At 43.6% G+C, this 22744-nt stretch overlaps 2 protein-coding genes across 6 annotated transcripts in view; one reads left to right on the top strand and one right to left on the bottom strand.

Moving 5' to 3' along the window:
- Positions 1-3540: 3540 nt before the first annotated feature.
- On the bottom strand, positions 3541-15002 carry si:ch211-11n16.2 (zinc finger FYVE domain-containing protein 1). Of its 2 annotated transcripts, none has more exons than XM_040024106.1 (12): positions 14933-15002; positions 13737-14018; positions 13290-13512; positions 12977-13194; positions 12726-12832; positions 11080-11188; positions 10902-10999; positions 10671-10788; positions 9702-9872; positions 9358-9550; positions 7231-7329; positions 3541-5559 (listed from the first exon to the last, which is right to left on the bottom strand). In XM_040024106.1, exons 2-12 carry the CDS (start codon positions 13752-13754, stop codon positions 5327-5329), a joined length of 1587 nt encoding a protein of 528 aa, XP_039880040.1. In that variant the 5' UTR covers positions 13755-14018; positions 14933-15002; the 3' UTR covers positions 3541-5326. The 2 variants fall into 2 exon arrangements, with proteins under 2 accessions (XP_039880040.1, XP_039880029.1); XM_040024095.1 differs by having other exon boundaries at positions 14738-14977.
- Positions 15003-15152: 150 nt separating this feature from the next.
- Positions 15153-22744, top strand: part of dpf1 (D4, zinc and double PHD fingers family 1) — a 51744-nt gene continuing 44152 nt past the window's right edge. For 2 of the 4 annotated variants that reach the window (XR_005694795.1, XM_040024138.1), the window contains exon 1: positions 15159-16562. Coding sequence is in view for 3 of the 4 variants with exons in the window: in XM_040024138.1 (XP_039880072.1) it covers positions 16249-16562 (314 nt within the window). In the remaining variant the exon portion in view is untranslated. Of the gene's footprint in view, positions 16563-22744 lie in introns of all 4 variants that reach the window. The other 2 variants (XM_040024117.1, XM_040024126.1) reach the window with 2 other exon arrangements.

The following is a 22744-nucleotide window of genomic DNA, read 5'->3' as shown; positions in this document are numbered from 1 at the left end:
AGAAAAGGTGACAGAGAGAAATAAGACCACACCTCTCCACCAGATTGGGCTGCAATTAATAATTAATGTGCAAAATTCACTGGAAATCTGCTCATAAAATACTGGTGTGGCGGGGCATGGTCTGCGGTGCTGCTGCAGGGGAGATGGACGCACCTGCACGGCCTATGCAATCACGCCTCGCTGGCATAAAAAGCTGTGCTGCCTGTCTGTGGTTGTTGTTATTGGTGACAGCAACTGTAAAAATAAAGAGATGCTGACAAGTATTGATCTGTCATCGGGTCTGCCGTGGGTCATTTTCAACTGGACATCTACTGACACAAAAATAATAATGGTGCTGTAAGTTTTTGCTTTAAATTGCAGCATAATTAAAACTTTATCAAAAATAATTACTTTCTCAGAGATCTGAGAATTTAGGCTATTGTTGCTTTCCGTTTTGATGTTTTCCTTCCCACTATCACGAAGCGCTTGCTCATAGGAGGTCATCTGATTGTTGGGGTTTTCTCTACATTATTGTAGAGCCTTTACCTTAAAATATAAAGGATTTTGAAGTGACTGCCTTTGTGATTTGGTGCCATACAAATAAAACTGATAAGTAAATATAATTGAATTAATTCAGTCCTAAACCGTTTGGGCTTTACAACAGTGAGTGAGACAAAAGTCTTGATATCTTTAAATCATACCTTCCCGTGACAAAACCTACTTCGGGATACTCATATATAGTAACCATGTAACACCCACTCTAAGTGCATCATCACATGTTTCAGCAGTCACGCTCTGATCCAGGACCTGGCACTGAGACAGAATAAAAACTCAAGAGGCTGGTGGCTTTTTCAGCAGTGTCTTGTTCAGACTTAGTGCTCTTGGATTTTTCCACAGTGCTTTGGAGAAAACCCCCCCAGCACAAATACACAGGGCAGTGCAAACCAGTCATTCAGCTGAGACCACCAGCACCACTAAAGTGTTTCTCCCAAGTTTCCACGTGTTTTGCACCTACAGAACCTGTTTGTACTGAACCAGTCAGTCTTTGAGCAGAACTGCCTTGCCAAGGACCAAATGTGTGCCTGGGAAGTAAACCATAAGGAGCTTATGATCTATACACACACACACACAACGGCAGAAATAAAAAAACAAAAATCGGAAAATTCACATTTTGTGCAGATACCTCAGATTTGTCCATCATGTTTTAAAGTTATTTACTTTGACTTGCTGTGGCATCGACAATCTAGTCACAGACATCCCTCTCCAGATCTCGTGTCCATGCTGGTGCAATGTGGAATTGGTTTTTGAAGGACACGAGGACTACTGCATCTATCTATACTGTATGGATGGTGTCATTGAACACCAGGGACAATGAACTTCAAATGACCTTGAATGAGAGGGAGAGAGCGAGAGAGAGAAAATTACTTGGGAATATGTGTGTATTTACAGTAAGATTAATTCAAGTGTATTTTAGTCTTTTACAGCAACATCTTTGCCTCCATTTTCATGTGTACAAAAGCGAGCTGCTGACTGACTGACAGGAGTGAGTCTAGTCCAGCTGCGTCCTTTTCTATGAATTGTTCACACACAACAGTGCAGGGCCATTAGTTTAGGCTGGATTTCATCTGTGGAGACTGCAGTTGACTCCAAGGTAACATGAACACCAGAATACAAAAGCCAATAAACAGAAACAGAGGAGAGGCGATGAGGACAGGTACAGCAGAGTGGAAAGCTTTCAGGTTGAAAAGAAACTATTGGAATTCAAAATCAACGCAGGACAGGTCACCCACAGAAATCGACCGCGTCCTTTGAAGAACTCAACAAAACATCACTTCCACTCTGGAGAGAACAGAGATAAAAGTATCAAAGCGAACAAAGATGCAGTAGCAAGAATCGAAACGCTAGACAACACAAGACACTAGTTTAAAAAACAAAAACAAAAAAACAACAACAAACTTGGAGCAAAGCTTTGAATTAAGTTTGGAAAAGACGCGTTTTGTATCGTATGTAATACTCTGAGTACCTAATATTACGTGAGACGGGAGGGTTTTTATTAAATTATATGAATTTATCAGTATCTTGTACCTCTGTTATTGCAGTTTATAGCTCATTTAATGTTATGACTGTTCACCCAGGGACTGCAGGTGGAAATGAGCTAGCAGCTAAATCTGGGACGAGGCGTTCTTGTACAAGATTAATGTTTTTGTGCTGACAAATAAAAAAGAAAAGTGTGAAGTGTCCACAATCCACACTGTTCCAGCTCATCAGTGAAACAGGCAGGAGGTCAATTCATGGCCTGGATGTGCATGACTCACCTGCACTGATGATGGAGGAGATAATCACAGCAGCAGGATGACTTCAGAGGAACACAAATGCATGTTTTGTTTTTATGCACTGCATTCATTATATGGATTCAAATATTAGACTTTATCACTTTTACCTCCTCGCACAGAACTTCTGCACAATAACTACAGAAATGGCAGCTCTTTATGTAACAAGACAGACTGTACACACATCCCAGCCTCTGCTTCTGTCACATTAACACGTTTAGAGTTTGGGTGGAAAGGTCACCTGCCACTCTATAAACAGAATTATCTAGGATTTTCAGGGTAGACTAATTATCCTCTAAAGAGAGACGAACACAAAGAAAAAAAGATGAACAACCAAAGAATGCAGCCAAGATCTAATCTGCACTGCTGCATCGACCAGGCTCACAATAAGGAACACGGAGGGGAAAAAAGAGCCAAGCACTGCAGCAGCAAGCTGAGAATACCTCTGAGGACAGAGGCTTATCAATAAGAGCAAAATAGAGGAGAGTAGATTTTAAACAGACAAAACACACACACACACACGATGAGCTCATGTGGGCAGTGTGTGACCCATAAGCCCAACTACAAAGAGATCTTAAATGGAAATGGAAAAACAGAATATAATCTTATTTTGCCAAACAGAAGACAGATAAAATTTCAATTTGTCTGACTCGGTGTGTACTACAAAGAAATTTACTGCTACTGTGAGGAGAGAGCTGTTAAACCGCGGAGCCAAATCGAACCACACTCATTAGCGATATGAAGCTTTTTTTTCCCTACACAAAAACAGGAGATGGATTGACTCCAGCAGCAGCTGGCTCACAAACCAACACTACTCATAAAACGTTTTGTGAATACTGGCAGAACAGGAATAAAACAAACAACTAATTACAGGCGGTGAGAACACAATGCTGATCGAGCCAAAATGTCCCCCTGAACTGATGAAAATGGGGAAACGCAACGCTGTAGTCGGTTTGGATGGGATGACGGTTTTAAAGCCAGCGGAGTTAAAGATGGAGATGAATGGATGCAGATTACTTCTACTTGACTGGAGTAAAGGACAAAGCCTGCTGTGTGTTATCGCTTTGCTTTCCATCTCCACATCGCGCGCTCTCTACTGATGCTATCTGAGGAAAAACCAGAGATAGTCAAAGAGAAGAGCGACTCGTTCCAGTCGCAGTGCTCGCCGTCGCCTCACAACTTGTGCGCTCGCGCTCATTCAGGACAAAGACGGCCGTCAAGCTACTCCTGCTCACATATTTATAGACACAAATCTCTCCTTTGTTTTATTTATTTATTTGGATGAGCCTCATCAAAAACTGAGATTGTCAGTTGCTAGATTTAACAGAAAATTTGATAAGTGGTTATTTTGAAAACTGGGATAAAGCACTAAAGAGTCCAGTATGATACACAGACAACGTCTCTCTTGAGAGAAAATGTAGGTTTTTCTTCCATCAGTGTTTATATCATTTGCATGTCATTCACCATGAGAGCAACTCTATCAGGTGTGTTCTTTGTTTTAAAGCCCTTCAAAGACACCAACTCCCATCAATTGATCGGAAACAGCAGCAGTCTTGGTATTTCAGACCAAGAAATGAGTCTAAATGCACCGAGTTACAACTACGGACATGCACACAAGACAGCTGATGATGTCTGCTGCTCAGTGAGCCACTCCCCTCATTAGAGAATTCCCTGACCAGAAATAACCTGCACATAACGTCATTTAATCGTAGTTTCTTTTAAGAAAATTTAAACCAGAAAGGAGATCTTACTCTCCGAGCCTGTGCTGGAGGGGTGAGCTCAGCTCTCTCTCACACAAACAAACACACACACTGCTCTTAGTGACACTGCCAGATAGAACCTAATGCTTTAAAGTACCTATGTTGACAACTCCTGTTGCACAAAAAAAATAAAAAAAAATCACGTGTTGCTCTTCCAGTCATTATTGTTGGCATTTTTGAGTGAAGCCTTTGAGATGACTATGACTGAGCGACAGAACGCCGTCACTCTGATAGATTGATGAGAGCAGCGATGTCTGAAAAGGGCTTGAGAGAGCTACCTGGAAACATCAGTGCTTCACTTCTTATAAAACCCCAGAAAGGCAAATCTACATTAGTACACAGGTACTTCTATATAATGGAATGTCTAACATGACAACAGCTACATATTTTATACTGCAGATACAACTTCACGAGAGGATGGAGGCTATAATCGTGGCTCTATAATTAGGCACAAATGAGCTCAGAATTTGAACGTACAGAGAAATCTCCAAAAGCAAACCCAAGAGGTTAAATAAGTGGGTGTTAAGATTCCCATGAAGGCACACACTGCTGCAGTTTGTGTTTCTCCAATTTGCATTGCATTCTGCCCTGAGTACTGTAGGAGCATCCCCCCCCCCACTATCATGATTATACATACTCCTTAACCAGGACTTGTCACTGTGTAAGTGGTTGCAGTGAGTGGCTACGTTTTAAAAGACCATTCAAACTTTTAAAATCTCCCACTATTCCCAGTACGTCCCTTTTACTCGTCCTCCTGTCATATTTAACTAAGAGCATATTCAAACTGAGAACCATGGTGCTGGCCTGTGCAAAGAGAAATTAATGAGCATGGAAGACCACCCTCGAGTGCAGTTAAGAGTTCAAGCTCTGCTGTTATAATGATAACTGGTCGAGATGAAAGTCTTCATTCTTAAAAGCAGTCAGTTCAAAACACATGTCCAGCTTCCCATTTCTCCAGTTAAAGCATTTCGATTGGTCAGTAGAGGCTGTCAATCATCTCACGGCTGACAGGAAATCAGTCGCTCAAGAAGGCAAAAGAGACCGAAAGCAAATCCCGGCTGAGCGGTGGAATCCAGATGGTCATCCTTCTACATATCTGAGCAGCTCCCGTTTCACATAAAACAAAGGCTGATTCCAGACCTGCCATTTAGTCCCCTTCCTGGTTTCCAAGGAGCAGCAGTGCCAAGATTCACAGTGTTTTGTAGCCCATCTGAGAAAAACTGAGAGCACTTTGAGAAGTTTGCCTGGTGGAAAAGGTCACAGGCTGTCTGTGCGGGCGTGACAGCTGTCACACACTCTGACCGGGTGGTCCCAACCTCGAGAGGGCACGGGCTTGTTGTGTGTGGAGCAGGGCCCGCAAACGCCCTGCCCACAGGCCCTGCAGTGGTGCTTCGACATGGCTGGAGTGAAAGGTTTGGAGCACTGGTTGCACTTGGTGATGTCCTGGTCTGGCACCCAGTAGTCTGGCCGAGCCACGTCCTTCACGAAACCTGAAGCGGACGGGCAAACAGAGAAGAGTGAGTTTAAGATTTTAAATCGGAGATTGGCTTTTTATTTTTTATTTTCTTAGAACATAAATGCATTGTTCATTGTGTGTGTGTTGGGAGGGGGAACTATTCAAAGCTTTGACTACTTCAAAGTGGAAGTCTTCTTTTTGTCCAGTGTTGTTAACAAAGTTACATTCACCACCTAAGATGGCAACATGTAATATGTACCCATCTAACAGCATCTCCATTACAGCCCATTCACACCCCTTTCAGCTCCACTAAAGAAAACTCTATCTTCCCTCTCTGTGTTTCTTAGAGAAGAAGATTCTTTTTCTTGTACAAGAAGCTTTCAGGTTTAGGTTTGTAGCCTTGATCAGTCACAGTTGAGGCTTGTATTCCAGTAAACAGCTTGCGTGGAGGGACAAAGAGGGACTGCGTTTTCTGAAACACAAACCTAAACCTGACATTTTTGCCTGTTAATTAGTTTTTTAAACTGATCTGGACTAGCAAACTATAACCACCAGCCTTACACCCAATACCAGTTATCCATTATTCACAAGGCTATTCGCTACACTAGAAGCACCAAACCCCGGCTGCTGTCATCAGAGGAGAGCCGATATATCCAGCTATCATCTGAGAACCTATGTGGTCACCATTGCAGTGCTGGTCAGGTTGGTGATTCAGAATCATTTATTTTAATCCCTTTGCCCAACATCCTATATATATTTGTTTTTTCCTTCCTGGAAACCGTTCATTGAGGCTGACTTCATGCTATGTCCTTCACTCTGCAGGAGCACTCAGCCACTCAAACATCAGTTTCCACAATAAACTCTTGTGCCAAGTCTGAGGCTTTTACTCATCTGTGTTTTAGAGCAAGGTCGAGCAAATCCCAAATTGTGCCAAAGCGTTCTATTATTACCTCCACCGATGAGGTCATGTGACAGGTTGGATTTGTCTGTCTGAAAGCAGCATTATATAAAAATATATGCATTTAATATTTACTACACGTAGAGTTTGACAGAACTTAGAAGTTATTATATTTTTGATCTGGATTCAAGAATTTTTGAAAGGATCTTTATTTTTTTTATTATTAAAGGAGTTGAGACAAAAACAGGACATTTCACATCATATCTTTACAAATACATATAAAATCAAAGTTTAAAAAAAGGTAGGCACTGTTTCGATCTGCAGCTGTGTTTCTGCTTATGATCAGAAGCCTATTGAGACTTTGGTACCAGCTTTAACTTAAAATCACTGACTAACTGAATTTGTTGCCACTGTCACAGGTAAACTGGCTCTTGTTGCACTGATGTTGAAGCTTAGCAGTCTGGAATTTCATCACAGTTCATCAAACTAGTTGGACTTTAATTATACATTAATTTAAACTGATACTGGTGGATAATATATAATTTTAGTGGTATTGCACAGACATGCACTCAGTCTTCGTGGATGACAAACACCAGTATGCAAAATCACTCTGAAACCAACCATCCGATCATGTCCCAGATGTACCTACGCCTGTAGATTAGCCTATCCTAACACACTCATGGAGTGGTTGTGCTAAAACCAGGTATTAGAATTACCAACAAATATCTGAGTGGTGAGGAGACAATATAAAACAAGCTGCAGAGCACCAACAGAACATGTAATGGTAAAAAAAAAAGCAGTGCTCACAGAGAGGGTAGTCCACAGCTGTGGTGACCATGTCCAGTGTCGACTGTGCCACCTCCGTCACCCTGCGAGCTATCAGACCACGAGGCTCCACCTTACAGACTAAACAAACAAGGTGTGTGTGAGAGACAAAGAAATCAAAACACAAAAGCAGTAATAACAAGTCAGGAGCCGCGACGACCAGCATCAAATGCATGAAAACACACAGTCTCACTGTTCGGTATGCACGCTGCAAATACATGACACAGTATTTGCTCCCCTCGTGATACTGTGTTTTTTGTTTTTTTGTATATTTGTCACACTTAAATCTTTCAGAGCAGACATTTATTATTAGACAAAGATAACCTGCTTAACCCTCTGGGGTCCAGGGTATAATTGGCTGTTTTTGACCACTTTTGATTTTACGTCTATATTTCACCTTTAAAAACTGTTTATCTTGCCTTGTTTGGTATCATTATTTTCAGCACAACCTCAAATAACTGGAATTTGAGTTATTTTTTCATTTTTATATACTATATTAGCACAATTGATCTAAATTTAGACAAAAAATTCAAAATCCGAGTTAAAAAAAAAAAAAAAGTTCTATTTTTTACTGTAAAACCCACAACCATGTTAAACAATCATTTTCATAACTTGAAATGCAAATAGAAATTGTACAAGTCTAAAAATTATGCACAAGTTTTGCAAACAACAAAGTTATCTGGTACTATTTAAAAATGCAGCCAAGGCCTCGGGCATTTTTTATATAACCATTTAAATCTATTTACAGAACAATCAGGTGTGCTGCATCAAATAAGAAGGCACACTAATTATTTGTGTCAGTCCAAAAAAATAGTTTGTGTTCAGTATAAGACAGAGGAGAACACCACAGGCCTAAACCCTGCAGGTCTGACAGCAGGAGGTCCTGTTTTCCATGTGGGAACAGCGTTTACACTGGAATCTGCCTGTGGCCCATCGACACAATTCAAAAACTGGTATATAGTTTGAAGTCGGTACTTTCGACCCAAAGTTTAAATGGAGACTCTGAGTCGCTGCATCTTGTAGCTGTGTCGTCTTGAATTGGTCATGTGATTTTGACGCGCCGGCGCGTCCGTTGACCCCAGAGGGTTAAATACAAAATGCAGTTTTTAACTCATGATTTCATCTAATAAGGGTTATACAAACCTAACTGGCCCTATGTAAAAAAGTAATTGCCCCATCTTTATAAATTATGAATTAACCACATATTTGTGTAGACTGACTTTGACTTTACTAGCTACACCCAGGCCTGATTAATGACAGACCTGTTTAATCAAGAAATCTCTTAAATAGAACCTGTCTGACAAAGTGAAGTAGCCTAAAAGATCTCAAAAAGCAGCACATCATGCCACAACCGAAAGAAACTCAAGAGCACACGAGAAACAAACTCACTGACATCTATCAGTCTGAAAAGGATTACAAATCCACTTCTAAGGCTTCGAGACTCCAGTGAACCATGGTGAGAGCCATTATCCACAAATGGAGAAAACTTGGAAGGGTGGTGAACCTTCCCAAATGTGGCCAGCCTGCCATATTACTCCAAGAGCGCATCAATGAGTCATGCAGGAGGTAACAAAAGACCCAGAACAACATCTAAAGTACTGCAGGTCAACTTGTCTCACTTAAGGTCAGAGTTCACATTGAGTCTTATTGTGGAGTTCATGACTCAACATTAAGAAAGAGACTGGACAAAAATGGCAACAATGTGAGTGACAGTCACATAAATAAACCACCAATGCTGAATTAAAACAATTCTGCAGCGAAGAGTGGGACAAAAGTTCTTGATGCCAAGGGTGGCACAACCAGTTATCAGTTTTAGAGGAAATTACTTTTTCACAAGTGACCATGGAGATCTGGATAACTTTCGTCCTTCAATAACTAAAATAACAAATAAAAACTGCATTTTTAAAAATTTACTCAGGTTATCATCGTCTAATATTAAAATTAACAGCATTGTATACACAGGTGTGCGTGTCACATAACATTAAGTGTAAATGTGGGCTCACCTGTAATTGAGTGCTTAGCGACTACAATGATGAAAGACATTTGTCTAACGTAACTCTAGGTTTAGGCTCATCCAGCAGTTTAACTGACAGCTTGTTTCTGTCTTACCCTGGCTGTTGGTGTCAGGAGGACCTCCCTGGCGGTAGCAGGCCTCACACACCCTGACAGGACTGTTGCCCCAGCCCCTCTCTGGCACCGGCATCCTGCGGCTGGAACAAGGATGGCAGAAACCCTCCCCACATGATCGACAGTGATGCTTCCTTTCAGCCTCCTTGAACTCCTTTTGACATCCATGACAGGCCTGAGGGGAAAGAGGGAGGGGGATACAGTGATGGCAGATATCACACCGACAGACACAAGTCAATGAAGACCAAAAATTTAACCACTTATAACTGCTATAGTTATTCTAGTGCCTTATGTTGTGTTTCTAAATGTTAGCCCTTCATACTCACAGTGATCTCTGTATTAGGTCTCCAGTATGGAGGTGCCACCTGGTCAGTAATCCAGGCAGTGACGGCTTTGGTGGGGCCAGTACCGTACTCTGACACTGACTGAATCACATAGTTCATCCCATCCAAGACCCTCTGGGCAGCATTTTGGTGGCTGGTTAGAAAAGCGTCAGACTGAAGAAAGACAAGAGTGTGATCTCAATTAAAAGCTTGATAAAGAGGATGATGGGCAAATTAAGTGCCCATTAGTGATTCCACCATCATTTCTACAGTCACAAGTGCAAATCAGCTGAAGTGAATCATCTTAACCCCCAGAATTTCTTGCAGTTTAGCATTTAATATCAGAATTACCGTATGAGGCCAATAACTGGGAACTCCCAGTTGCAGGAAGGAAGGCAATGATGGTGTTATAGCATGGCTCAACAGTCCAAGTGTTTCACTTAAATTTACATCTGACAAAACATGCGAGCATCCTGTTTTGTCTGTGTGCAGAGAAAGCTTAGCTGCAGGCTCTCTCTATAGCAGCAATGCCTGCAGCATGCAGGGATGAATCCAAACTGATGGCACAGGGTGTACTCCACCACACCTCAAAAGTTTAGTTGCTACTTATTTAGATTATCAGAACTAAAAGTAAATATATTAAATAACACCCTAACCCATAACTAAACAGCCTAAAGAAATGAATTTAACCATTACAGAATATTTTTTCTCTAGGGCAGTGACAAAATATGGCAGTACCTTACTGAGTGTCAGGACAACAATCACTAAAACAATTTGCATCTGCTTTAATTACAGGCAACAAAAATCCAAAACAGTATTTCAGTACTGCGTGCTTATTTTACAAAGACTAAAAATATGTAACATAAAACCAACAGGTGCTATTTTTTACACTCTCCACAAATTATTTTGATGTTTTTTGTGAAATAAACAATATTAAATATAAACATGAGTTAAGCATGTTTTAGTACTCACATCCTCCCAGACGTGCTTGACCTCTGATCGCACCACACCACTCTCTGGGTCCTGGTTTCCCATCCAGTACTGTCTGCTGCGGTAGATTACCCCACAGCTAGCACACTCCAACACATATCTGAAAGAGGGACGAGAGGAACAAGGCAGCAGACAGTGGAAGTGAGATTATTGGCTGAAAGGCAAAGAGGAGTGTGAGCGTCCGCCTAAGTGTGTATATGTGAGTTTACATACCCTGACCAGGCGTACTTGGCCAGTCCAAACCAGGGATTATCAGACGAAGCTGATGTTTTGGGCACAACAATCACCTCTCTGCCAGCTTCATAGCACCTCTGGACATGCAACACAAAACAGATGTAAACAACAACAACATACAGGTTCACCAAAACTAGCAGTGAAATTCTGTTCTTACCTTACAGATGAGGACCTTGTTGTTGTACTGGTGTGCATACTGGCAGAGTCCATCTGCCATGTGGGGAACTCTGTCTCTCAGGTGGTTCATTCCATTTTTACAGCGAATGCTGGAGAGTCGACATGACAGATATTAGAGTTGGTGAAGGAGAGGGGGATTTGTAAGAATGCTTAAAACCTATGGTTACAGTGCACTCATTCTGAACAAGTGTTATAATTTCTCACACACACACGCTGCTCTCAGGTTTTAGGAAAGAACAAGGAAGAAGAGTAGCTAAGAAGCAAAGTAGGTTTCTCTTCACCAAAACCAAAACATGGAAAAAGAATTAGCACTTATGCATCCCACTGAGGAGATAGTTAACATCCACAAGAAAAGCAGAGGATTCCCATTTTTAAAGAATACTGTTCTCTACTGTGATTCAGTCACAGAGACAGTAAAAGGCTGTTGTTCTGAGATGGAAAACTAGAACTATTTGGATCAAACTAAATGAGAAAAAGCTCAGGAAAGGTGTGGTTATAATAACAGTCCATCCAAGGTGATTAGGTAATCTGCAAACACCCAGCGCTGGAGATGAGTACAGTTTCCAGATCAACAATAATAATACACACTTCTCACACATTCCCAACTATGTAATCTAAATATTTCAGGTTTAGGTTGACCATTAGGGCTGGGCTATATCATACCGTTCACGATAATACCGGTGTAATTTTGGGCAACAATAGGAAAATGAAATATCGCGACAGAATATGGGTAAAACGCGAATGCGCAGTGCCTTTGTTTACATACGCACATGGCAGCGACGCAGAATGAGAAGAGCGAAAGTGGATCGCTGAATGAAACGGATGAACCAGAATTGGTTTGTAAAAATGCTGCAACTTCATTGGTGTGGAACTGGTTTAGCTTTCGTCCGTCAGATACACAACAAAGCACTATTTTTGGTAGAGCATGCTAGCGGGCCGTCGTTATTACCGTGTTTTTTGGAAAATACGGCACACTTAAAATCAATCCTTTGATTTTTCTGAAAATTAACCGTTCGCCCTTATAGTCCCGTGTGCCTTATGTATGAATTCTGGTTGTGTTTACTGACCTCGAAACGATTTTATGTCGTACACAGCGCTGGAAAATCTGTCAAATGTTTTAGTACGACTTTGCTAAGCTACGAACCCGCACCGTTGGATGGATTGTCGGAGCATTACGGCTACCGTAGGCAGGAGCCTCGCGGAGTGATACGTACTGTGCTTCAACATAATATTACCGTATTGTGTGTGTGTATAACCTCTTTTTAAGTTTTGTGGATATTATACATGGTTATGCTGAGGATATGTCGGCCAATTTCCACTGGAAATGCCTTTTGGTTAAACTGTCAGCAAGGAATTTGCATTTACACTGTTAACTTTTTATATAACTTTAATGCACATAAAAAACAGCTGAAAATACGTTGTTTTTTATTTTGCACGAATAAAGTTGTGGAGTTGTAAAGTATTTTGTCTAGTGTCAATTATATCGTCAGTTATATCGTTATCGCAAATTTTCAAATGTATATCGTGATAAATATTTTTGGTCATATCGCCCTGCTCTATTGACCATACGTTCAAATTTTAAGGACCAGTTCTAGCTCTTGTGTGTAGACAGCGTTACTGACTTACTTGCAGCTGAGACAGAGAGCTGAGCAGGTGAAGTATTCATCTGGGAAGAAGGAGTACAGTGTAATCTTTTCATCTGATAGTTCTCCACAGAAACGCTCACTCAGAGCCTTGTTGAAACAAAAACAGAAGGGATTAGAAGACAGAGAACTAGATGGGGGCTGAAATAAAGGCTGAGGAGACACAAAGGAAGAATTAAAAAAATTCATATGCTTTTTCTTAAAAGGCCTCTAATATGGTGCTTCTTCACTTACTTCTAGTGCATGAAACACTATCCCAGGCTGGCGGGGGGACCGTGTATGAGTGTTCTTCACTTGCTGCTTGATGGCCTCTAGCAGCCCGCTATAGTCTGTGGGCGGTGTGATCGTCTGAGTGCCTACGTACTGCACTGAGCTGAAGGCCTCTGTCCCCAAACCCAGGTCATGAAAACGCTTCTGGAGGAGTGTGTCTGCATAGCCGGCCATCTTTGAGTCTACAACAGGAAAGAAAGACAATAACATTGAAATTTGTGACACAGGAAATTAAAACCAAGGGAAATAATTATCCTAAAGTTCTGCGTGGAAGTACCTTGGCCCAGGAGCTGCGTGTGTGTTGTTTCCTGGAAGATGATGACTGCAGGCCCCAAAGAGGACAGGGGTACATCCAGACCACAGCGGATGGACAGGGCCCTTAGCTCTGGGGTGAAATGCTTCAGGTATGCCCCTGAGGCACTACTCAGGAACTGGAACATGTCATTGTGAAGACGCTCTGCCCGTGTGCGATACACCACTATATCCGACACTGCCAGCACCTGAAATTGAAATAAAAATGTATCTGGAAATAAGATGACTTGCTTATATCAGGAAAACATTGGAAATGAGAAATAAAGTGAGTTTCACTGCTCTGTTTACATGATTAGGATGTGACCATTACCTCAGCAGAAAATGTAAAGAAGACAACACTAGAAGTCAGCACACAAAATCACAGACTCCTCCAATTATTCCACCCAAACCAAGCAGCAACCGCTAAATTTACCTTCAGCAGCAGCCGCATTCTCTGGTTCTGATTGGCTGCGGCTCCCAAGAGGCCCTCTGTATCCAGCGCAATGAGGCTGAGAGTGGGGTTGTAAGCAGCCCAAACTCCCACAGTACAGGAGCTGGGGGACTTGGAGGTGTAGAAAACAGTCTCGCCATCAAACAGGACGTGGTTAAGAGTGTGGGACTTGCCATCACCGGTGTTTCCAAAGATGGAGAGGACCTTGACGCCCGCTACGTCGGCACAGCCAAGTCGCTCCACGAACTCGGCCTCATCCCGGACCTATAGGATGAGAGGAGAAAGAGCACTAAGAGACAGGCTGGTTACAGAGATGAGCTATTTTGTGGCACCGTGATACAATTGGGCAAATTACTTTTACTGATTCTTTACGAACGGTATTATTTATTTTAAACAAAGAAACCAAAAACAAAACAAAAAAAAGAACTGCGGGGGATTAGTCACTTCAATCTTAACGCTGGTTGTTCATACAGATTACCTTAAGTACACAAGAAAACATTATCTCTTGTACTTTGTAACACTGTGAGGGTGCCTTCCATGTGGGTCAACTGTGCTGTATGACTCACCAGGGACTTTCCTAATAGCAACCCCGTCTGCTGTTGTGCTGCTCTTATTTACAACTTAAATTTAATGTTTTTTCACAGTATTATAAGCAAGACACCATCCACACGTTAAAGCCACGGGCTGTATACAGACAAAGGCTAAAAAGACAAGAGGCTAAACACGACGAACATCCAAACACGCTGTTTAACGTCGCATTAGCAAAGCGTCGTGAAGTAGCTAAAGCCTCAACAAACTTGCTTTATTAGCTTCAAGACAAAAAGATCGATTTAGCGCTGAAAGCAGATTTGGCTCATCCAACATTTTTTTTCTTTTCGTGACAAAAGATAGTTAAGGGCCTTCCGTAACAGGAGTCTTCCCCTTTCTAGCCTAGCGGCTAACTGTTAGCCGCCGTTAGCTCAGCTGATGTTAGCTAACTTTACCTGCAGGTTTTCTTGCTCGTCCACGAGCAGGAAGCTCCGGCCGCCGCCGTTGGGACGGTCCTCTGGCTTCAATGGACTGATCGACAAACTATCCATTTCTTTCATCAGTATATCGGACATCGTTGTTCACTTAATTGAAACGCATTTGTGGCAGCAGCACCAAAGAGCAAAGCGAAAGTTTAACATGACGCCTACCTGTCGGTCAATCACAACAACAGCGCGTGGACTGTAGGAGGAGCCAGATCGGGCCACGCAGGGCAGCAACGTAAGACGCGCTTGTTTGACTTTGGTCTAAACATGAGCACCACCGTGTGGTCAGCCGCAATACAGCACCTCACATGCCATTCAACAAACTTCCTTCATCAGGGAATGAGAAAGCATAAAATAAAACCGAGTGGACCCATGTGCCCGGTCTTTTGTAGCCCCTAATATATATTATTATAATAATTTTTCTTATTTAGGATTAATGATGTGAACCAAACACAAATAACGTTCATCTAACATTTCTTGCTACGTTAATACAAAATAACACATTTATTATTCTTCACAACTAAAGAATAACGCACAAAATCAAAGTTTCCTTAACTGACAGAGAGTATTTTATCGGAGCGGTGCTTCCATGCTAGAGCTGCTTGCTAATGTTCATTAAATATTTGTTAGCACAGATCTATAAATATCACATGTCACTGGCTTCAGAGCGGCGCCACTGCTGCTAACATGACATGGAGAAAGAAATTCCAGCATTGCTGCTCTAACGGCTCTGAGTCCTTCCTTCCTTCCTCCCTCATCTCCTCCCTCCCTTCCTTCCAATGTCTAGGGAGTGGAAAATGCCAGCCCAGGCTTTGGCATAGTCGCTTTTACACCCTTGTCTCTAGCCTGAGTCAAATAAAATCGCCACCTGGGACAGATCCAGCAAAAAATGTAGTAAGGGCAAGAAAACGAGCGAGTGCGGGAAGGATGCAATAAAGGATGGCGTGGTTAAGGATTTAGAGAGGGTCCCGGCCTTTCTCCGGGCTCAACTATGAGAGACAAATGTCTGAAAGAATCAATTATAGGCCTACTCCCAACCCATCACCCCTGATTAATGAATAATTAAAGCTTCTCATTGCAGGGCTATCTAACATCCATGAGGCCATGAAGCCGCTAAGATTACGCAGAAACAACTTCTCTTGATTTTCAACAAATGACTATACAGACCTGTCCTCAGTTTCCTTAACAAAACAGGTAAACATCTTTGTATGCAGTTTGTGCTTTTTGCTACTCGAGTATCCAGTTATTCCCTTTACAGTGCAATTAATATGATATCTGACCCAAATTTGCACCCATATCCACAATCATACCTCTGTAAACAAACACAATTTAGTGTTTAGCTGCTATAAGAGCCAGAGTCATCATCATCACCCAGACAAGGGAACGATGCTTATAGGAGAGACTGACAGAAAGTCCTGCAACCCAACCTCAACATAACTGTGGTGGATTTTCTTCTTCTTCTTTCTTTTCTATAAATTCGGATGGGGGGTATGGGGGGCATTGCCCTAACAAGTCCGAGGCGGGACCGTGGTCCACTTAAACCGCTACCCCCGCTGGAACTTGTAGTACTGTGCTCCTCGGCGCGTCTCATGTTGACATGCATAAAAACTACACTTCCCCAAAGCTGTCACAGAGCGCTCCCGCCTCCCATTGGCTGGCCGCTCCAGCCGCAGCCCCAGAGAATGAATGAAATTGAAATAGCTGCTACATTACATGTACAATACCGGGCTCTGCAGTGTTGCATTCTATCATACTATATCAAAATGGCCACAGCGGTACAGAACCCCCTCAAATCGTAAGTACAACACGTTTCCTGAGTGTTTGCGCTTTTTTCGGTCATTGTGCATGCTGTCACTGTCAATTTAAGCCCCTCAATTTCCCACATATTTCCCCAGCATGATTACCAACGCGTCTATATGCATGCAGTGCATACAGCGGAGAATGAGATAACGTCAGGAGAGGCGAATCAGCCCCGGAGAAAAGTTAGATTTAAAGCTGATGGAGGTTTCTGGGAGGTTTTTTTGGGCATGAGTGGTGGGGGGATTATTGCGCGCTCCGATGCAATTCATATAATCATTTCTCTGAGCCGACAGCAGCGTGTGTGCAGGGATATGGAGGAATGCTGGAGGTAGATTTGGGTGACCCGGTATGTCCCTTGCCAGTGTAGCCAGCCAAGATCACGGCCAAAGCCGGGCTGGAGTGGCAAGGCTGTCCGGGAGGAAGGGGGATGGTTTAGATGGCTTTACAGTACCTGTGTGTATATTTTGTTGAAGGGGGGCTGAGAGGAGGTAAACAAGTAGACTGAACGAAGTGCTCCGTTCCCGGGTTTTTAGGCTGCAGCGTTACCTTTACCGCCGGACCTCTTGGAAACGTATAGTGCGAGGTAAATAACGCTCCTCCAAGACTTGCTTTCATCTTCGGCGCTTAGAATAAAGCCTGGAATCCAACCCAAAGCCCGGCGCTTTACATTTAGTGCAGCTACATCACAGCGGACATTTATCTCCACTGACAGACGTTAAAGCGGCGGGTTTCCCCGTGAAGTTTCTTCCGCGATGATCCCCTTTGTGCAGTTTTTTTTGGGTGGTGGGGGTGGTGGGAGTGGAATGTCTTTTTTTTGTTTTTTTGTTTTTTGTTCTGAGACTGGTTTCAGCGGAATGCAGACGCCTGCTGCCCGCCTCAGCTCCCGGCCAAAAAGGTGGCTGATGTGCGTCTGTCAGCGGGTACGCACGTTCAGCCAAAAAAACAAAAAAACAATAGCTCGAGTACCTTGGAGTGTTTGAGCATACAAACGCTCCAGCTCAGGCAGTTTGAAACAAAGAAAAGTCACAAGACCTATGTGCCAAAGGAAGGAGGGAGGGGGGGAGGCACATCGGATGCTGTGCAGGTTTTTACCTGAGCAGGGAGATGGGATATAGTGTCTGTCTGTCAGCTTCTCCGAGAGGCGACATTTCGCGCATTTCCATGAACGACTGCCCTGTACGTGCCTGCTGTGAAAAGCTCCTCACAGGAGAGAGGGAACTGGATTTGTAACGGTGCTGATTGGTCAGCAAGCCCTGATTGACTGTGATGGTATTTTGGGGGTGTTTTGGTTCAAAGTACTTGTACTACAACGCAACGCAGGGACCACAGATATAACGCAAACACGCAGGAGATGAATCATTTATTTTTGGTTTATATATGCTCTAAAGGGCAGGTATGTGGCAATGCCGATGACGGGACGAGAATGGATGGGTGGAAAAGGATGAAGGCTCCTCTTCTCTCCTCCACAGGATGCCCATCCAAGCAAAGAAAAAGTGTGTCCAGATTGTTCCTAGAGGCCCTCAGTGGCACCATGTCAGGGGATTAAATTGACTCATTTGCATGGAGTACACACCAAGACACACAAACAGAGAACACAGGGTTTTGGTACAAGGAGGAGAATAGAATGGGGGGTGGGGGGAGTGTACAAAAGACAGCAAAGTAAGTGGTTAGAAAGAGTGACTAATGAACTACAGCCCAATTTTGAGTGGACTTACACTGATTTCTTTTTAAGTGCTTCAAGTTAGACCAGAACCTCCATATTGTTAGCCAGTATCAACCCTGCAGGGATGCTGGATTCCCTTAAAGCACGTGAGAAGAGGACAAAGCTGGATGTATTTATTTATTTATTACACAAGGCCACAGCAATCAAAGCGGCCTTTAATATCTCACCAACTGCATAAATGCCATCATTACGCAGTGTGGGTTTAACTGTGTTCCAGTTACCGCTCTGCAATGGGCTTTTAAACAAGCCCTTGTAATTAGCATGTCTACAAACAAACTTGCTATTAGAGGCTTACAAATTAGGGGCCCATCCAGTAAAATGGGCCAAACAACCAGCAAAATTGGGTTCAAAGTCAGCCCTAATAGGGTGGCTGAGCCCTGCGCGCCTGGAGACAACGCCTGTTGTGCCCATGAATGTCCCCAGACCTTTCTGGATCTCTGCGGCAAGTTAGCTTTAATTCAGTGTATATAAATCTTTGGGAAGCTGCTGGTCCCCACTGTCCAGCTGAGTGTGAGCGGGACACTGTGAGAGCCAGTCTACGTGAGTGGAGGTATGGTGGAGAGTTGATGTGCAACAGCAAATGAGGGGAGGAGAACACCGAGCTCCATTCAATCTGCTGGGCATTTCCCTACCAGCCCTTCTCCCTGTCTATCACTCTCTCTCTCTCTCTCTCTTTGCTGGATTAGACTCGTTTATAATCTGTCTTTCTCCCTCCCTTTTACTTCCTCTCTGTCCTCCCATCACCCTGCTCCCCTCTCTTCCACTATATGCCTCCCTCCTTCTTCGCCGCTTTCCCCATCCATCACTAGTTTTGCCATCTCTCGTTTTTATTCAGCCATCTCCTTTCTCTCTCCCCCTCTCTCTCTTTTTGTTGTCTATTTTCCTTCTTTTTGGCCTCAAACCACCTGAGCCCTCTCCCCTCCCACCACTCTTCTTTACATTGTGAATCAAGGCATGGCCACTCTTTTAATAAACTACATCGATGAGAAATTCCTACGCATTCTCTCAGATCCCTCGAAACTCCGTTATATAGCTTACAGCTAAGAGTTCCTTAAGATGTATCTACTGTATATTTGGGCCATCCACTGCCAAGAAAGGGCTTTTAGTATACTGTCACCACATTATATAATGTTTCATAAGAGTTATGGTGTTTACAAAAGACACCCTGAATATTTGGGCTTCTGGATGTCTGCTTATAAGTCATCTTTAAAATCCTCTGCAGATGAAAGTCTTTCGGGAGGAGAGCGCAATTAAATGAAATTTCAGACTTTGCAGCAATCACTTAAAGGCACAGGTGGCAGAACTGATCAAAATGACAGTGGATAGCGTGTGCATTTCCACGATATTACTTCCCCGTGCTGGTTAGAGAGGGAGATGTAGATAGTTGCGCGCCGTGGCACTGGCAGCAGTCGTGGTGGCAGGGCCCTATATGATATTATTTCTGCCCTGCCTGACTGAGCCGAGCTAAATGAGTTCCGTGTAATAACCGGCTCTGTGTGCAAACAGCCCCGCGTGATGGCTGAAGCCACAGCCTGAGCATCCATTTCTAGATCTTTCCCTCTCCTTTCAATCTCTCCCTTTCATTCCCTCACTCGCTCATTTGTGTGGCATCACGCGTGTGTACGGAGGTAGACAGGAAGGCACACAAACACGCACACACTGTTGCACTCTCTCATTTCCTCTCTTACTCTCAGTTTTTTTCTTCACCCGTATGGGAGTAAGCCTGAGGTCTGATGTTTTTAAGGGTATTTCTTTTTCCGACTTATTCCTTTCATCATCCCCTTATTTAGACTTTCTATCTGTTTTACTTTTTTTATGAAGACAGGAGAGAGAGAAACACACACACAGAGAGTGTGTGAGAGAGAGAGCGAGAAAGAGAGAGACATAGATAAGTATTTTTAGCTCTATGACCTATTTCTCCAGTGCTACCTAACTGACTGTCAGTCAGCTGCACTGCTTTGGGACTTTGCGTGATTTCCAGCTAGGGAATTTGGAATTTGTAGTTCTGTTTGGTTGGAACTTGAAGTCCAAACTAAAGGCGTGGTAGGAAAGGAACAGAATATATTAAGCCTCTAGTCTCCTCAACATTATTTCTTCTCTCTTGTCAGTCCCCATTTATATTATTCCCAGTGTCTGTGCGCGTCCACTGGTTCCCTATCAGGAGTTGTTGAGGGAGGAGTCAACAAAAAACCCCAATGCCTGCTTTCCTCTGCAGCACTTTAATAAGGATGCACAGTGGTGTGGGGAAGTGGGGGTGTGTAGGTTTGGTGGGGTGGGCTGGGGGCCACTAATAAACACACACACGTAGCCACACATGCAGACACACGTGCGCACCCAGATACAGAGGTAGGGAATCCATCGCCTTAATAAGAGGCCAAGTGCAGTGGTGATAAATCTCACCTGAAGGAGCTGTTCACAGGCAGATTGCCTTACCCTGATGTACTGCCCTCAATGCACACTGCAGCCAGTTATAGGCTATATACACCCACCCACGCGCGGGGATGTATGCGCACGCAAACACAAACAATCAGCGCGCATAAACAGGCACGCACGAGCGATAGCCGCACGCATATGTAGAGACAAACAAACGCAAGCGGCAATCGTGAACGGACACATGGACATGGTGGGCCTGTGATTCACAGATTTAGAGGGTTTCTCGGAGAACCACACCCAGCGGACAACCAGGCAGACGCACAACTCTTCATTAAAATCGCATACAGCAGGTAACACAAAGCGCTGACAGAAACGACACGATCTGTTGCACGGCCCTGCCTGTTTCTGCCTCCCTCCGTCAGATCTCTCGTCATGTTCAAATATGCAAACAGTCAGTTGCAGACACACACACAAACACTCGTGCACATACACACATGGCCATACCCAGTGCTGTGACAGCCATTCGAGGAAACTGACGCTTTCCAGCTGGTAGCGTGGCAGACGTCCGCTCCTGCACAGACACAGCCACACTCACACTCCTGTCTGTCCATCTGTCTGTCTGTCACTGTCAAACTGAATGTGCGGCCTCTTTGTCTTTTTCTGACTGGCGTGCACGCTGTCAGTCACACACACACACACACACACACACACACACACACACACACACACACACACACACGTTTTCATTAACCTGCATACAGGAGTAGGACTGCATTAGTGCATGCACTCCAAATGTATGTGTCTCACTCTTCAACCCAATTTTTTTTTACTCTTGATCTGCGTTTGCCAGACCACATCTCTCTACAATACTTCATCAATATGCATGCAATATCTGCTAGTGTGTGTTCACGGGCAGCCATCCACACATATTTCAGTAGCCCAGCCTAGATATACTATATACACATACAAATATCTATATATTCCTACTACTGCAGCCTTGCAGTCTTTAGAAGAACAGAAAAATGTGTTGCTGTGAACAAGCGCACATGCACACACAAACACACACAGAAAGAAGAGAGAGAGAGAGAGAAAAAGACAAATCATTCGACTAAGAGAGAGAGAGAGAGAGAGAGGAGGAGAGTGGAAAAGAAATTGAATTGGGGATGGTGAGGGTGGAGGGGCATGAGGAGGAGGAGGAGGGGTGAATTGGTAAGGGTGATATTGCATAGTTTAATCTGTTGAGTTCAGCCATGGAGGGGCTGGGGTGGGGGAAGGGGAGGCATGGAACAGTGGTAGGCCGCCTGATATTAGTTCTCCTCTGCGAGCACACACACACACACACACACACACACACACACACACACACACACACACACACACAAATCTCTGTGGGCTGGCATTTGTGTGTGTGTGTGTGGGTACAGATGGACAATGGTGGATAGGACAGGTGTGTGGACAGGTGTACAGGCTTGAGTATGTAGGCACAAGTGTTTCTACAGGCTCCAAACTCAACCGAGACGCGCACACAGCTAGCAGCCACGCTGTCGGCAGCATTTGCTAACAAATCTTAAGTGCAGAACACAATCTGCCCTCAGTCCTCAAAAAGCCATTTACAAGTGAACTACTTCATTTCCTTACAGTTTAATTACCTAATTCCACCCAGTTGGAAACCACCATTGAAATGAAATCCTTTGTTGGAATGGACGTTTCTTGTAATTTCTGATTCCCTCATATTTTCCCCACCCAATAATATGACTTCACCTCTAGGGGGAGCCCTCTGTTTCCCTATCGGTTGGGGAACCAGCTAATTGGTGTGGTTAATTGCACCATAATAGAAAAATGCTGGCGGCAGTCTACGTGCGTTTGAGCGCCAGTGCAACCCTGGGCCGAGGCTCAGTGTGCGCTGAAGTGGACTTCTGCTAGATGGGACTTGAGGGATCACGGAGAGAGTCAGACAATGGCTTACCCAGGGTGGTCCTGGTGGGGTGGCTGTGCTTTTTTTTAAGGATGCTTCTGTATCTACTGCCTGTCAGCTGCACCAGTCTGTTTATTTGTGTGCGTGCTCCCAGTGATACCAGTTA

The sequence above is a fragment of the Simochromis diagramma genome, unplaced genomic scaffold (genome assembly GCF_900408965.1).
Source record: "Simochromis diagramma unplaced genomic scaffold, fSimDia1.1 OVJJ01000348.1, whole genome shotgun sequence".
NCBI classification, from domain to species: domain Eukaryota; kingdom Metazoa; phylum Chordata; class Actinopteri; order Cichliformes; family Cichlidae; genus Simochromis; species Simochromis diagramma.
Note: the sequence above shows the minus strand (reverse complement) of the source record. Positions and strands in the feature narration are given on the sequence as shown.

Bases quoted from the DNA above. Each gene is read 5' to 3' on its own strand.
- si:ch211-11n16.2 (XM_040024095.1), bottom strand. From the start codon at position 14,857: ATGTCCGATATACTGATGAAAGAAATGGATAGTTTGTCGATCAGTCCA. The intron at 13,195-13,289 runs GTACTTCCACGC...TTCCTGTTGTAG, and splicing joins CACGCAGCTCCTGGGCCAAG to ACTCAAAGATGGCCGGCTAT. The intron at 11,189-12,725 runs GTAAGTCAGTAA...TCGACTCTCCAG, and splicing joins GCTCTCTGTCTCAGCTGCAA to CATTCGCTGTAAAAATGGAA.